The sequence below is a fragment of the Rosa rugosa genome, chromosome 2 (assembly GCF_958449725.1).
Source record: "Rosa rugosa chromosome 2, drRosRugo1.1, whole genome shotgun sequence".
Classification (NCBI taxonomy): domain Eukaryota; kingdom Viridiplantae; phylum Streptophyta; class Magnoliopsida; order Rosales; family Rosaceae; genus Rosa; species Rosa rugosa.
The window spans coordinates 63,935,069-63,950,820 of record NC_084821.1 but is presented as its reverse complement, the minus strand read 5'-3'; the positions used below and the strand labels follow the sequence as shown (position 1 = coordinate 63,950,820).

At 36.4% G+C, this 15,752-nt stretch overlaps 2 protein-coding genes across 3 annotated transcripts in view; both read right to left on the bottom strand.

Moving 5' to 3' along the window:
* Positions 1 to 3,300: 3,300 nt before the first annotated feature.
* Positions 3,301 to 15,752, bottom strand: part of LOC133729266 (KRR1 small subunit processome component homolog) — a 42,323-nt gene continuing 29,871 nt past the window's right edge. Inside the window, exons 2-8 of one of the 2 annotated variants that reach the window (XM_062156762.1) lie at positions 6,082 to 6,234; positions 5,488 to 5,588; positions 5,178 to 5,288; positions 4,771 to 4,863; positions 4,014 to 4,061; positions 3,872 to 3,910; positions 3,301 to 3,750 (exon numbers count right to left, since the gene is read on the bottom strand). In XM_062156762.1, coding sequence (XP_062012746.1) covers positions 3,556 to 3,750; positions 3,872 to 3,910; positions 4,014 to 4,061; positions 4,771 to 4,863; positions 5,178 to 5,288; positions 5,488 to 5,588; positions 6,082 to 6,199 — 705 coding nt within the window. In that variant the 5' untranslated portion in view covers positions 6,200 to 6,234 and the 3' untranslated portion in view covers positions 3,301 to 3,555. Of the gene's footprint in view, positions 3,751 to 3,871; positions 3,911 to 4,013; positions 4,062 to 4,770; positions 4,864 to 5,177; positions 5,289 to 5,487; positions 5,589 to 6,081; positions 6,309 to 15,752 lie in introns of those variants that run through there. The other variant, XM_062156763.1, reaches the window with a different exon arrangement.
* Positions 12,158 to 15,752, bottom strand: part of LOC133729267 (uncharacterized) — a 47,224-nt gene continuing 43,629 nt past the window's right edge. The window contains exons 3-7 of the mRNA XM_062156765.1: positions 13,883 to 13,993; positions 13,521 to 13,613; positions 12,800 to 12,844; positions 12,639 to 12,677; positions 12,158 to 12,515 (exon numbers count right to left, since the gene is read on the bottom strand). Of these exons, the coding sequence (XP_062012749.1) occupies positions 12,321 to 12,515; positions 12,639 to 12,677; positions 12,800 to 12,844; positions 13,521 to 13,613; positions 13,883 to 13,993 (483 nt within the window). The 3' untranslated portion in view covers positions 12,158 to 12,320. The remainder of the gene's footprint in view (positions 12,516 to 12,638; positions 12,678 to 12,799; positions 12,845 to 13,520; positions 13,614 to 13,882; positions 13,994 to 15,752) is intronic.

The window sequence follows — 15,752 nt, the reverse complement described above, 5'->3', positions numbered from 1 at the left end:
TTGTCCTCTGAATTTGAGATGAAAGATTTGGGTAATTTGAAATATTTCTTGGGAATTGAAGTTGCTCGTGGCAAGGATTGTATTGTGTTGAGTCAGAGAAAGTATGTCCTAGACTTGCTGGCAGAAACAGGTATGCTTGATTGTAAACCGGCTGCTACTCCTATCGAGCAGAACCATCGGTTAGCAGAGTATATAGATCAAGTACCTACAAATAAAGGGAGATACCAGAGGTTAGTTGGACGGTTGATTTATTTATCCCACACTAGACCAGATTTAGCTTATGCAGTTAGTGTGGTGAGTCAGTTTATGCATAATCCCAGTGAAGCCCATATGGATGCTGTATTTCGTATTTTGCAGTATTTAAAGTCTGCTCCAGGGAAGGGATTATTTTTTTCAAAATACAGTCACTTGGATGTTTCCGGATATACAGATGCAGACTGGGCAGGTAATATTACAGATCGCAGGTCTACTTCGGGCTACTTCACATTTGTGGGTGGTAATTTGGTTACTTGGAAGAGCAAGAAACAAAAGGTGGTGGCTCGCTCCAGTGCAGAAGCAGAATATAGAGGAATGGCCCGAGGACTTTGTGAGATGTTGTGGTTGAGAAATTTGTTAAGAGATTTGGGGTTCATACAAAAAAAGGCTATGCCGCTTTATTGTGATAATAAGGCTGCAATTGAAATTGCTCATAATCCAGTTCAGCATGATCGTACGAAACATGTAGAGGTAGATCGACACTTCATTAAAGAGAAGCTGGATGCACAGGTCATTTTGTTTCCCTTCGTTCCTACTGAAGAGCAATTGGCGGATATTCTTACAAAGGCTCTATCGAGTAAAGCCTTTTATGACTCACTTGACAAGTTGGGCATCCGTGATCTGTATGCACCAACTTGAGGGGGAGTGTTGAACCGACAAAGGTGGCCGACACACCCCGAAAAGCTGGCTTAAATCATGTCTTATATTAGGGATATTGTTTTTTGTAATAGTAGAGTTTTGTAGATGTATATATGCTCTGTTCGTAGAGATCAAATACAACAAGATATTCCCTAAACATTCTTGTTCTTTCTGATAATACATACGACGGTCACTAAGAATATTGCTGTGTGTTTGTGTGTGTATATAAATGGTCCATGTTTCCATGTACTTTGATCTTTCATTGGCATGCAGTTGAAGTAGGAGGAATTGTTAACGAGTGTACTTGAAGAATGAAGAGACGGCATTTCTGATTCTCTTGAAGATAAGGGATTAGCAAACAAGAACTAATTGTGTTCCCATGCGAGTAACAATGAGATTAATTCTTCCTTGGAAAGAGACTGGAAATTAACTATGGTTTTAGGTTTTGAGGTTTAAACAAGGCATGCCCGACCTCGCTTGAACTCTGGAGTTCTTCTTGCAATAACTAAAATCTTCTCGAGTGCAAGTACTGTTTCTAGAAGTTATTTAATTTAAACATATATGCTAGCTAGCGCAAAAGATACAAAACAGAGGTAGCTTTTGAAAGTAATTAATCAGCATCCATCGATCTCTAGGATCCCCAGAACATAAATAGTAGCCAAGAATTAAAAACACATGATAACTATGGAACTCAAACAAATTGTGATGTTGCACAAATCCTAAACCCCAAAAGCAAGAGAATTTGATGCGATTACAAATAAGTCTTTAATATCTTTTACTGAACTTCTGATAAACTGATCTTCTGATCTTCTTATTAAACACAAAGATATGGGAATAACTAACAGCTAGCTCCTAGCTTGGTCCTAAGAAACCTAGCTATATATCAATTTGATTTTTGAAAACTGAAATCATTCACTGCGGACGCAGAAATGTTTCATTATGAGTTAGATGAAAAGACATAAATGAATCCCTTACTTTCCCTTGCTATTTAAGCAAGGCACTCTCTTACAGCCAGGTATGTTTTGGGAAGTGAAAGTGTGAGCAGGTTCCTAGCTAGCTCATTTCTCTTGGCTTCCTCATTAGTATTTGTATCTGTATGTGTTTTTTTTATATCTAAATACATTTCTCTTGTGTTCATAATTCCGAAATTACTGATCTCTTTCTGTTTCGCTGTTTTTAGAGCGAGATGTCGAAACTTTTGAAGTCCATGTCATGCAAATTGAGCACGGCTGCAATTGAGGGCATCGTCAACAAGGAGGCTTCCACCAGCAGGAAAGGGAAGGAAAAAGTCATTGTTGACGTCGACGAGTACAGGAACACACCACAGCTTAGAATGAGAAAGAAGAAGAAGGAGAAAGAGAAGGCAAAGCCGGTACTGAAAAGGGAGGTGGCCACGGGAAAAAAGAAGAAGGAGATTTACGCTTATTGGAAGAAGCTTGCTGCCAACCTTAATGTTGTAGGGAAAAAGAAGCCGAAAGTCAAGGTTTCGAGGACTGGTACCTCTACTACCACTGCTATTCAAACTGTTGGGGATGATGATCAGTTCAATGATCCTGTGCAAGAGCAAGAGGCACGTTATGGTAGCAGCTCCTCCGTCACTGTTCCTGGAGCGGCTTCTGCGGCGACTGATGAGCTGGCTCCAACATCTGGGAACACTACTCCTGCTGCTACTTCATCACGGAGCACCACTCCGTCATCATCAGCTGCTCCATCTCCTCGTCGTGGAAGACGCTGCAAGGTTGACCGTCACGGCAACCCGATCCCACCAAGGTCGGTAGTTGAGAGGTGGTTTTTCCCCCATTAAGTGTTAATGATCTGGTAATTAGCAGAAATCGACTGGCAGGAGGATTAATTTACATCTTTTATGATATAGCATCTCTCTAGTTTAGTTAATGTTGTGGTGGATCTATGTTCATCACTTCATCTGAGTAGCTATGTTCTTTATGTTTCAAATTGATTAGGTTCTGTAGTAGTTGGTTGTATGCTCTTTATGACACTCTAATGATGAAGGCATTTAAAGAAAATAATAACTGTGCGTTAAATTGTTAATGAGTTTCAGAACGATTCTCCATTTCTGCATCGTTCAGTCAAAGTGTGTCATTGTCAAGAAGGGTAAAAACCAAATGGAATGTGTTTTGGCCATGGTTATCTGCCACAAATTAGTATCGCAAAAGCAAAAAACCAAAACAGAATGCTGATACACTGCTGGTTTCGCTCTATGATGAATCATTCGTTTCATACCAGGAAAACAATCATACATGCATTTCCTTGTCCAGTTTTCAGAAAAAGAATTTAAGGTCATGTACATGCGAGACTGGATTCCTTTGCTGAGGACTAGGCTAACAATAGGGTTTATAAGTTTTTGAACATAATAAAAAAGAGGAAAATTTTGAACCTTTTTTGAAATATGAGAAACCCACAGGCAAATGACACTCGGTCAGTTTCTGTTTAATATTACTTTTGAGCTCTCTGTTTCAGTTCCCAATCACATCCGAAAAAACATATTAACTCAAGACTCATTTCTACAGCCTTTTACAACCACAGTAGTAACTAAACTCCCTACTAATGAAGTAATGATGAAGATGACTCCACCACTAACATATCTGGCCATTTAGGATAATATTGTCACTCATTTTCTAAATGAGCATCATATAACACAATTTAGACACGCAAAGCTTGAAGATTCATTGTCACTTCACTGGTCCTTTTGATCCTCCTAGCCTTCTTCGCTTGGCTCTTCTTTCTCATCCTCTGGACACGGGGTGCAGGAGGCACATCATGAGCTATACAGTCTTCCACAATCCTCCTTACCATCTTTAATCCATGAAGTGAACCCAGGACAGCAATAGTGTTTCCCTGTTCATTCAGAGGCATATTATAATTCACAAACAATAATTTTAGTTCACATGCAGGCCAGAAGGGGAGGACCAGAAAAGGATATGTCAGACATAAGGTTAAAAATAACATTAACACTAACCTTGAGAAAAATACCACAATCCGTCACATCAACTAGTCCCTGCATCCCATTATATGTGAAAAGTTAGAGAATAATCATAATAGCATCAATAGAATGGGAAGATAGAACAAATGCATGATTGAATTTAGATCACAATATGCACCTTCATGACACCACCCATGAGAAGTGCTCTCCGTGCAAGAAATTGCTCCTGCAGACAATAGTAGAAATCAGAAAGGCCAAAAATTGAGCTTTTGCATATCTAGCACTACAAAGTACAAAGAGGTTTGAGGCAGACTCAAGTCACTCAACAGGCTCATCCACATATTACCTTCACAGTAATTCATGTTTCACTAAACCCTTTCTAACATCAAACAACACCAAGTTCAACTCATACCCTTATATTGTATTATCTTCACAAATTGTTTTCTAAACCTTTGCATAATCAAAGAGAAGAGAAGCTTTATGCATACATTGCCAAAACATATAGGAATCCTTATATTAATCATTATATCTTTTCAAAGAGTGTGGTTACTCTTGACCTTCCTTAAATCAAACAAAAGCCATAATAGTTTTCACTCCATTTTGCAACACTTTGATTCTTCTTTAACTTCTAATGGATTTCTATCCAAAAATACTATTCTTTTCAAAAGAACCGCTACAACATCTTCCTATAGAATTTTGTACAACACATTTCCTATTTAGATGAGAGTGTAAGGGTTAGTTTTGGAAAGAAGAGTACCAAGGTATATTAAAAAGCATATGGAAGAAAGGAGTTTACGAGTCAGATTTACTTTCTGAACCCAAAAAAAGCATTTGGAATAAAGTAATTTAATAAGTCAGATCTCTTATAGCATGAAATGGGAGACAACTGCTACAGGGAAAAAAAAAAGATGGAATGAAAGCTATGCAATACCCACCTTATTGATCCCAAATATCCTGCAAAGACCGTCTTCTTGATTCCCAATCTTAATGATGTCGTGTTGGCAACTGCAATCTAGAATCTTTATTGCCTGAAATTAAAAGGTTTATACAAAATAGCTCAGCTCAAACTAACAAATTAAGGAGACTGATAATCAGTTCCACGCAGTCTCCGAGTAATCTTAAGTTGAGGTAGATGATGCAATGTACAGTATAATAAAAACATATATAGCCGATCAGGATTCCTTCTGCAACCATGTTTTGCGGTTTCCTTAAGAAATAAATAAATAAATAATCCTCTACCAGTGCTACATTAGCAACTATACCAAATCATTTGAACATATAGAATAGCTCATTAATCATAAGTTAAGAAAAAAACAAAAAACAAAGAATTTGCCATTATTACCCAATCTGCCGGAACACTTCTTGACAAAAGTTCAAGAATATCAATAGCTGTGAATATAAAATCTGGATCTGAAGCCATTTTGGTTGTGGACACTCTCATATAACGCTTCACCTGACAGAAATACAACAATTTAGTATGTGCATATCAAATCAAAACCCCTTTTTACAACACACACACACACACATTTGTGTAAAGAAAAAGAAAAAGAAAAACCAGTGATGAATCCAGAGAAAATTTAACAATGATTGTCAATTAATATACTGAAATTTGCAGGATAGTTTTCATATACCAGATCTATTATGACACTTACCAGATCCAGAGTGCACGAAAGGCCATACTCTTCTAAGGCGGATTCCACAATAGGCCATGTTCTTTGCAGCAAATCTGTGTCTGCACAACACAATTCAAAGGCTGATAATCAATAAATGGAGCTTTCCACTCCTATATAATGAACTGACTAACTGAAAAATCGCATATAGAAGGATGAATGTGCATAGGCATTCATTCAGTAACTCGAGGCTCGTGTCAAACAACTAAAACTTCAAAATAATAAAGCAAAACTTTTGTTTCCCTGAATTTAAGCATAATATAATAAAACAGCTGGGCATGCCCAACCTTTACTATTCCACAATGAGCTTACCAAAGAGACATTACAATGAGACACAACATTTCCAAATTTTACAATTCCATGTAACACACTTCCATCAAATTTTGCTTCTATTTTACACTTTTCTGTTTCACAATGATGAATGTGATCATATTTATTCAGTAAACTAAGGCTAATGTCAAATAAATACCGATACAAACAAATATCTAATTGACTGGAATTGAACCATTAGTTTAAGGAGAAAATCTTGTGTAACGAAGCAAGGAAGAAGAAGAAGAAGCAGAGGAAGGTAGGTACCTAGAAATTCATCGTAGAAGAGAGTGTAAGAGACGAGTTCAAAGTCAGTCTGGAGCTTCGGAATGTCAGACTCCTCGATTTCCATAGCACCGTCGTGTGGATCCTCCTCCAACGGCATCTCGCTGCGGTGGTTTTGAAACCCGAGAGAGAGAGAGAGAGAGAGAGGGTAAGGTAAACAGTGTTTTCTGGTCCGAAAGAGTAAAGTTATGATGAGGCCGAACCAGTTTGGAGCGTTGGGAAGGTTTTTATAGGAGGAGCAACGATGACTCTCTCTCCTTAGTTAGGTAGGACTTAGGTGGATACTGTTCTAACTGTGCCACGCGCTTGACCTACTATATTATTAGTACGCGCCAAGAATTTCCTTTTTCATTTATAGACGAAAGGAAAATACCAAAACAGTCCAAATAACATTAGGAAAGAAAAAGTAAGCTGTTAAGCAACTTTAGCAAACTCTCTATCTTGGGCTCCTTAGTTATTATGAAGAGTATGTTAGTCAAATTTTAACTAAAGTAACTAGAAAATCATTTTAGCTAGCCATTTTTAAAATATGTCTGCATCAGTTCTCTCTATTTTAGCTAGTTTATATTTATATCATTTATAGAATGAGGAAAAAAATAGTTTAAATGTATTTATATATTACATGTAAAAATAACTAAGCCCCTTAACATGTGCTCCGCACATGTAAAGCCAATTGATTTTCTATTTTTCTTAAATTAAAAAAGTTTCAATAATTTTTCTCCTTATTTTGGGGAAACTTCTCCTTTTTTCATAGGAGGTAGTGCAATTTTTCCAAATACGATATAGTCAATTGACTATCTTATCCTCATATAGGAATTAATTTGTTTATTAATATTTACATTATGTGAGGGCATATATGGTACTTCAAAAATTTAACTATTCCCTCAGGAATTAACTTAATTATATAAGATAAGATGTTTTGATTTAACAAAAATAATAAAGGGTCTCATCTCGCTCTCTTAAGAGCGAGATAGTTAAAAGTTAAAATAAATAGTCACTTAAAGGTCTGGTGCAATTGCTAAAATTCATAAAAAGGTAACTAAAAATTGCTAGCATTGATAAAGATGCTCTAAAGACCATTTTTTTTCCCTTTTATTTCTTTTTTAAAAAAATATTTAAATTTAGGGTTAATTACATATAAGTTCATTTTGAGGTGTTATTTTAGTTTAAGGGCCACCAAATATTTTCTTCCTTCATAAGGCCACCAAATACAAAATAGGGTTAAATTTTAAACATTAAAAATAAAAGAAATTACGGTCATGCCACTAGTCTAAATAGACCCAATTCTATCGTCTAGGTTATTTTGAATCAGAAACCTCTCTCTCTCTCTCTCTCTCTCTCTCTCTCTCTCTCTCTCTCTCTCTCTCTCTCTCTCTCTCTCTCTCTCTCTCTCGTCACCGGCGTGCGCTCTCTCTTGTCGCCGGCGCTCTCTCCCGTCGCGGCACTCTCGTCGGGGCTTAGTCTCAACATGGTGGAATCCGACATTTCAAGCATCGGGCATAATTTGAAGAGAAGGAATCTGGCGCTATAACTCAATTTTCCAATCGATTCAACAAAGTAAGAATCCATTCTTTCAACTCTCACAATAGCCAATTGATTTGTAGTAGCTTTTAATTTTTTTATCAAATTTTAGGGTTTCAGTACTATTATAGTAGCTTTTATATTGTTTTGATGCTTTGGAGTAGCCTTCACTTTTGATTTCAAGAATAATTATTTTGTTAATGAATGTAGGTGCTTGGTTTGTATTACTGTTGTTGCAGTAGTTGTTTTGATGGTTGGGAGTAGATTATGTATTGGTTGATAGTGGCTCTATCTCTGGTTGAGAGTAGGTTTTTGGTTGGTTGGCAATTGCTTTCTCTTTGGTTAACAATAGGTGTTTCTTCTGTTGGCAATAGCTTTTGTTTTAGGCAGTAGCTTTTGTTTTATTTGTTAGTAGTTTTCGTATTCCCTCGCAGTAGCTTTTAAACAGATTAGGCTGATTAGCGGGTACTTTTGTTTCCCTGGGAGTACATATGTTTTGTTTGACAATAACTTTCGTGTTTCTTGGCAAAACATTCATAATTTATGGTAGTAGATTTTATGTTGGTTGCTAGTAGGTTTCATAGTTTTTTGTAGTAGCGATTGTTTTGCTTGACAGTAGTTTTTCTAGTCTTTGATTTAAAACTTGCCAAAATTTTGTAGTACTTGTATGCAAATACATTCTTGATTCTTGCAAATTGCTTTGGAGTATCTTTTAGAATGTTTGGAAGTTGATTTGAGATTTTTTTAGGCATGCAGTAACTTTTAGGGTGTTTGGTAGTATGTTTCATGATGCTTGACAGTAGCTTAATTATCTTTAACAGCAACTAGGCTTACCAGTTTGCAAGAGCTTTCTAGTTCTGTCTTAATAGCTTCATGGTTATTTGACAGTAACTTTACATGTCTATTACAGTAGTTTTTTGTTATTTGACAGTAGCTTTCCTATTAATTGGATGTAGCTTTAAAATACTTGGTTATTGGCTTTTGTTTTCTTTGGTGGTAGGCTTTGTATCTTGGCATGTTGAAGCAGCTTTTGTAGTCTTCCACTGTAGCTTTGTTGGTCTTTCATAGTAGCTTTTTCTAGTTTTTGTGAGTATATTTTCTAGTCTTCGACGGTAGCTTTCATATTCCTTAACAGTAGCTTCCACGGTAGAGAAGGGGTTGATGGTGATAGTGGTGGAGACGATGATGAAGACATAGAAGAAGAACCCATAGTGAGGACAAGAAGATAGAAGTACACAACAGCAAGAAAATCTAAAAAAGGCAGGGCTTCTCAAAAAGAGGAAACAAAAGGACAAGCAACAAGAAGCAAAAGGGTAAAAAAAAGCTACTGCAGATGAAGAAGAAGACCTTGAAGAGGAACCAATTGAAGAGACAAAGAAAGGGAAGAAGCAAGTTGTAAAGAGAAATTCAATGGTTGATCGAATCAAGAAGAAAAAAAGGAAGGCTGGTCAAGACAAGGAGTTCATGTATGCCAGTAAAAGAACAAGGAGAGGCAAGAGGCATTAGATGATAATTGAAACAGTAGCATTATGTAGTGGTCACAGTAGATTTTTAGTTTATCAAAGTAGATTTTTCATGTCTGGACATTAGCTTTATGTTTGTTTAATTTTCAGATTTGATATTTGATGGAAAATGATGTAGGGGTGACAGTAGTATCTTGAAGTATTGAAAGTGGCTTTATGAACTGTTAACAGTAGCTTTATGTTTAATTTTCAACTTTGATATTGGATGGAAATTAATGTGTATTTTGTTATTTTCAGCTTTAAATTTCTTCTTTGACACGAATGTCCATTTCTAGGTTTGTTTTGAAGTTACAACATTTCTTGCTATTCTTAATTAAGTTACAACAGGTTTAGCCCATTTGCGTTCGATATTGTGTAACTTAAAAACATAACAAAAAAGAGTAAAGCAGAAATTGTAGAAATGTAATGAACTTAAAGTTTCAACATCCAATAGATTCTCAACAAATTGAAACTATCGGAATTATGACAAAGTTAAACAGCAAAGTTCAACATCAATCTCGAAAGCTATTGCAAAAACTATTCTCAATATTGAAAAATGCCAATATAGTAAAAGTTATTACATCATCAGTAAAAGGAACTCCCCATTCTATAAAAGCTACTACAAATGTTATCAAAAACTACTCTTAATGCTGTAAAAAGATACTCCATTTGTTCATGTATAGTTGCCACTATAAGTGAAAGCTATACTCAATGAAAAAAAAAATGATGATATAGTAAAAGATACTCCAAATGTTATCAAAAGCTACTCTTAATGTTGTAAAAAGCTAATCTTAATGTTGTAAAAAGATACTCCATATGTTCATGTACTATTGCCAGCTTTCAGATTGGTGCAATACACGTTATCTTGTTGTGGCGCCCCAACTCACCACACCGACCACACTTGATAGGCCTCATCGTGGCACCGCAACATACTTCATTCGAACAGATTTGGGTCGGCCTAATGACCTCTTAACCAATGGAGGCTTCACCACAGAAGTTTAACTCGCTGCGTCTTCATAAAACCTCCCTCACAATATCATCGAACGTATGCTTCATATCAAGAAAGAACATGATTATCTCGGACATATACATGCACCTCGCATAAGGTTCTGCAACCATGGTTAAGTTACTGCAATTTCACATTAGAGGAAGAACAATCAGCTTCTATTTTCAATATCAATGAAAACACAAAACCTACTGGAATCAGATTGAAAAAGTACTAGCGGAGGAGAAGAAAGCTACTATCACAGTAAGGTAAAGTCACTATAATAGTTATACAAAGCTACTAAATGTAATTAAAAAGGAAAAAATAACGGGAAAACAAAGACATGATATAAAGATTGGTATTATAACGAAGAATGAAGACAACAACGTGCCGCTGCACTACGAACCTATCACTCTATCAATAAGCTTCTAGTTTTGATATGAATGAAAACACAAAACAAACACAAGTGAGGTAAAGTCACAGTAAGGTAAAGTTAATAGAACAGCAGAAAAAAACTACTATCACAGTAAGGTAAAGTCACTATAACAATTATATAAAGCTACTGAACGCAATCAACAATGAAAAAATAATGGAAGAACAAAGATATATATATGACAAGAATCAATAGAAAGCAGCGTGTTGCTGCACCGCGAACCTATAACTCTATCAATCAGCTTCTAGTTTTGATATGAGTAAAAAGGCAAGAGGAAAAAACAAAGAATGTATAACAAAACAGTAGACGTAGAATTATTTCATTGTGTTAGTTTCATTCCTTAACTGTATCAGTAACAATTACACACTGCATTAGTAACTTTCTCTGTACATTTTTCTATAACACAATAAGCTTCTTTAACTATAAGCTACGCATGATTTAGGTTTAGCAAAACAAAAATGAAATCACAGTAATGAAAGTTGAACTACAAATCAAGCTAAACAGAGTGTAGAGAGAGAAAGCTGAGATCGAATCAAAACAAAAATTAAATCATAGTGATGAAAATCAAAGTATAAATCAAGCTAAACAGAGTGTAGAGAGAGAAAGCTGAGATCGAATCAAAACAAAAATTAAATCATAGTGACGAAAATCAAAGTATAAATCAAGCTAAACAGAGTGCAGAGAGATGGAATCAAACCTCAATGATTGATTAGAGAGTGTGCAATTCACTGACTATAGAGTGTAGATAGAGAGAACGCTGAGATAGATTCGATGAGAGAGAGAACGCTGAGATCGATTCAATGAGAGAGAGAACACTGAGATTGATTCGACGAGAGAGAGAGCTTCATCTGCGATCTAGAGAGAGGTTCGTCTTCGTCTGCATGCAAGAAAGAGAGAGAGCTTCATCTTCCTCAGTGAACTAGAGAGAGAGAGAGCTTCATTGTGGTAGAGAGAGAGAGAGAGAGAGAGATCGTGGTTAACTGAAACTGAAACTGAAATAATAAATGGTAGAGAAAGATAGAGACAGATGAGGGTAAAATAGGTATAACATAAAAATTAGCTAATGGTTTTGGGCTCTAAAGTGGCATTATGTGTACAAAAAAATTTAGGTGGCCTTATGACTAATATAAGTCTCAAATTGACACTTATATGTAATTTTCTATTAAATTTATCTATCCGACTTATTATGGTGAGGCAACTATGAGAATTGATGGAAGAGAGTAACCATATCATGTAACCTCGAAAGCTCTCTACTCAGATTGGTCCTAAGAAGCCTAGGAAGAAACGCCAAGTGAAAGATTTCTTGAATTCAACAAAATGGTTCGAAACCAGCTGAAGATAAACAAACTCGTTACGTATGACGGAAAGATGAGCAACCCCATTCCCATCCATGAAGATGATGAGTAGATGAACTCTAGAGCAGATTTCACACGTACATCCTCCACAAGAAAACCGATTGTCGAATGATCAGAGGACGATGATGAAACTCACCACAGCGACCAATCAGTGTCAACCGCCACAGACAATTTTATGACTTGCCATTTTTTAATTTTTTCTTTTGGGAAATATGACTAGTAATAACTATAAAATATATCATGATATTGTTACTCTCAGGTCATTTGGGATCATTCTGCACTCCTAATTAAATTCATATTTCTCACTTCAAGTTTTTCCAAGGGATAGATATGATATACAATATCCCTAAAAAGTACGAATGTCTCTTGTCGTTGAGATAATTTTGGCATGAAGCCTTTGAAACTATAGATGAAATTATGACATTTCAGACATGAAAAGCCTCGAGACTCTTCATCACTTCACTTGTCATTTTAATCCTCGCATCCTTCATCAGTTGAGTCTTCTTTTTAATCCTCCGCACACGGGGTGCAGGAGGCACATTGTGAGCGATGCAGTCTTCCACAATCTTTGTTATCGTCTTTATTCCTTGCAGTGGACCAATAAGAGCAATGGTATTTCCCTGATCATTTAGAAAGCAAAAAAAAAAAAAATTTATTTCTGAAGTCTCACTTCACCTGGAAATTGGAAGGGGAAGACCAGCAAAAGGAAATGTCAAGGATCAAAAGAACAAGAGAATGCTAACCTTAAGAAAAACGCCACAGCCAGTAAGTTCAAAAAGTCCCTGTGTCACAATATTATGGTGAAAAATCAGAAAAACATCCAGCATAAAGAATTAAGCATGTAAGGTGTACCGAGGCTATTTGCCTTGAGAAGTTGAGATTCATCTTCTTAACTATTTTGTACCTTTATGACACCAGCGAGAAGATTCCTCCGTGCAAGAAATTGCTCCTGCAGACAATTAAAAAAAGGTGGAAAATTAAGCTTCATCTCTAGCACCACAAAGAGGATCAAGTCTAACTCATAAATCATAATGATGTAGGTAGCAGAATATCTGGCCAGACTCATATTCCTCATGTTATCTTCAAGATCACAAGTCCTGTGTCACTAAGTCCGGACTAACTGTAAATCTTACAAACATTAAACAAATGCTTTATTCATTACAATGCTAAAACTACAAGATCCGCTCATTCCTCATGTTATTACAATAGCTTTATCTACTGCATTGCAAGCTAAAACTAAAAGGCTGCTCATTCATCTTACTTTTTTTACATTGATACTAAATCTTGTTTCACTAACCCACTCTAAACCATTTCTAACATCAAACAAAAGTTCTACTCCCTGTGTTACAATGCCAAAACTCAAACTATGAATTGTCAACAAAATTCATCATATCATAAGTAATACTTCTTATTTCAGAAAACCCTAACCAACTCTAAACCTTGCATAAAAAAAAAAAAAGTTTTAATGACCACATTGCAATGCTACAACTAGTCCCACCTAACTAGAGATAGTGCTTAAAAAACATATAAGACGAGAGTTCACGTAAATAAATCAAGAGACACCTGCTGCAGAAAAGGGAAGGAAAAAAAACAATAAAGAGAGGAAGGAAACATGTAATACCCACCTTACTGATCCCAAATATGTTGCAAATCCCCCCTTCTTGATTCCCAATCTTGATGATCTCATGTTGCCAACTGCAATCCAGCGTTCGTATTGCCTGAAATCAAAAGCGTGTGCACTGAAATCAGAAGGCCAATACAACATAGTTGAAATTAAGATGAAAACTTAATAACAACACAAAATTAAGCATTTTCAAGATCTATTACTCCTGATACCAATATTATTCACATATTTTCTCAGAAGGAGAAATAATAACAGTGAAAAGAAAAATACATAACCAGCTTATTAGTACTAATTTACATCGAATCATTGAATATATACAATAGCTAATTAGTTATAACATGAAAAGGGCTCTGCCATTTTTACCCAACGTGCTGGAACACTTCTCGACAAAAGCTGCAAAATATCAATTGCCTTGAAAATTATGTCTTCATCTTCAGCCCTTTTAGTTTTAGAGACCTTCATATTACCCTCAACCTGACCATAATTAGAAAACCAACGATTTAATATGTGCATCATATCTTACCCAATTTGAAATAAACTAGTGATGAATCCAGATTCCAGAGTAGATTTCACAATGATCGATTAACCAATCCGTATTAATATACAAACTCCAGAAGAGACAAGATTGATGACACATACCAGATCCAGTGTGCACAAAACGCCATGCTTGCTCAAACACGACTCCACTATAGGCCAACTTTTTGCAGCAAATCTGTGTCTACACAAAATAATGTGGAGGCCTATTTGATGAGAAGAACTTCTTAATGATGCAGATTTAATAATGTGCGAACATAAAGATGTGTAAATTTGGTTTTACAAGCCTGGACGCAGATTCAGAATCAAGCTTAGCTTAATTTGCTATAAAGTGTGGTTATTCTGATCTACCAAACCATAAATTATGTTATGATCTTAGGGTAACCTAATAAACAAACAAAGAGATCGAGGAGAATTAAGAAGAAGATAGGGAGGTACTTACCAAGGAATCGATCGCAGAGAACTTGGTGTAAGAGACGACTTCAAAGTCATCTTGGACCATCAGAGCCTCCTCGAGCGCAGAACAATGGCGTTTGGGTAATCTTCCGACATCGCAACGGCTGTGCCAAACCCTCGAGAGAATTTCAGAGATGGAGGAGCTAGCAAAGAGTAAAGTTACCAAACAAGGAAGAGAGCGGGGGGTTTTTATGGAGGAGCAATAATTACCATTTCCTATGTTAAGTAGGATTAGGTGGATACTTTACTTAACCCTTTCACTAATCCTCCCACGCGCTTCACGTGCTACGCGCCAAGACTTTCCTTTTTCAATCAGCAAAAAAGACGCAATTGAAGATTGGAGAATTTGGTGGGGACTGGGCCGACTCTAGGGTGACACGTGTTTTTTTACACTTAATTTTGTTGTTGTTTTGGATAGAGAGATCTTCGGCACACCCATGCAGTGGTATCCCAGCGCCAGGACACTTGCACCGACATTGAGCCGAAAGCCAAGCAAAGCCAGACTAATCCCACTACACCGCAGACGCACGAACCCAAATGGTCCCTCAAATCTGCTGGCCACGGGATGGAGCTGGGATTCGAACGCCGAAAGCCAGGCAAAACCAGACTAATCCACTGCACCGCAGACGCACGAACCCAAAGGGTCCCTCAAATCTGCGGGCCACGGGATGGGAGCTGGGATTCGAACGCTAGACCTGGGGGTTCCAGACTAGGCCATTCGACCAACACACCACTACCACGTGGTTTCATCCATAATACTTTAAAACCTTGCACATTGGAGATTTTGGCCTAAATCTAATAATTTGATATTTTGATTTTTAAATGTGAAAATAGGATGTGGATGGTTCAATATCAAAATTTAGATTAATATTTTAGTTCTTCTCCAATTGCAGGTCTTTTTACTTCAATAAATGAGTGATGAAGACTTGAGAATATAATAAACTGAGTATCGAAAATGTCAAATAAATGTGAATCACAATTTAAAAATTTGTGACTTTGTAAATGTATTTATAGAAATTTGAGCCTCTTCATCTATTACTAATTGATTTTGGTTGTCATGTCTAGATTATTTTGTCAGAAATAAAATGATAAAAGATTAGTGACTGCACCTAAATTTACTACTTGACTTGCCATATTTGAGCACTCAAATTTTCACTTCCAAGTTTTTCAAAGTTAGCTCTTAGAAGTCTCAAGTAATTGGGCTTATTTTTCAGTCCACTCGTATTCATATTTCTAACTTTTC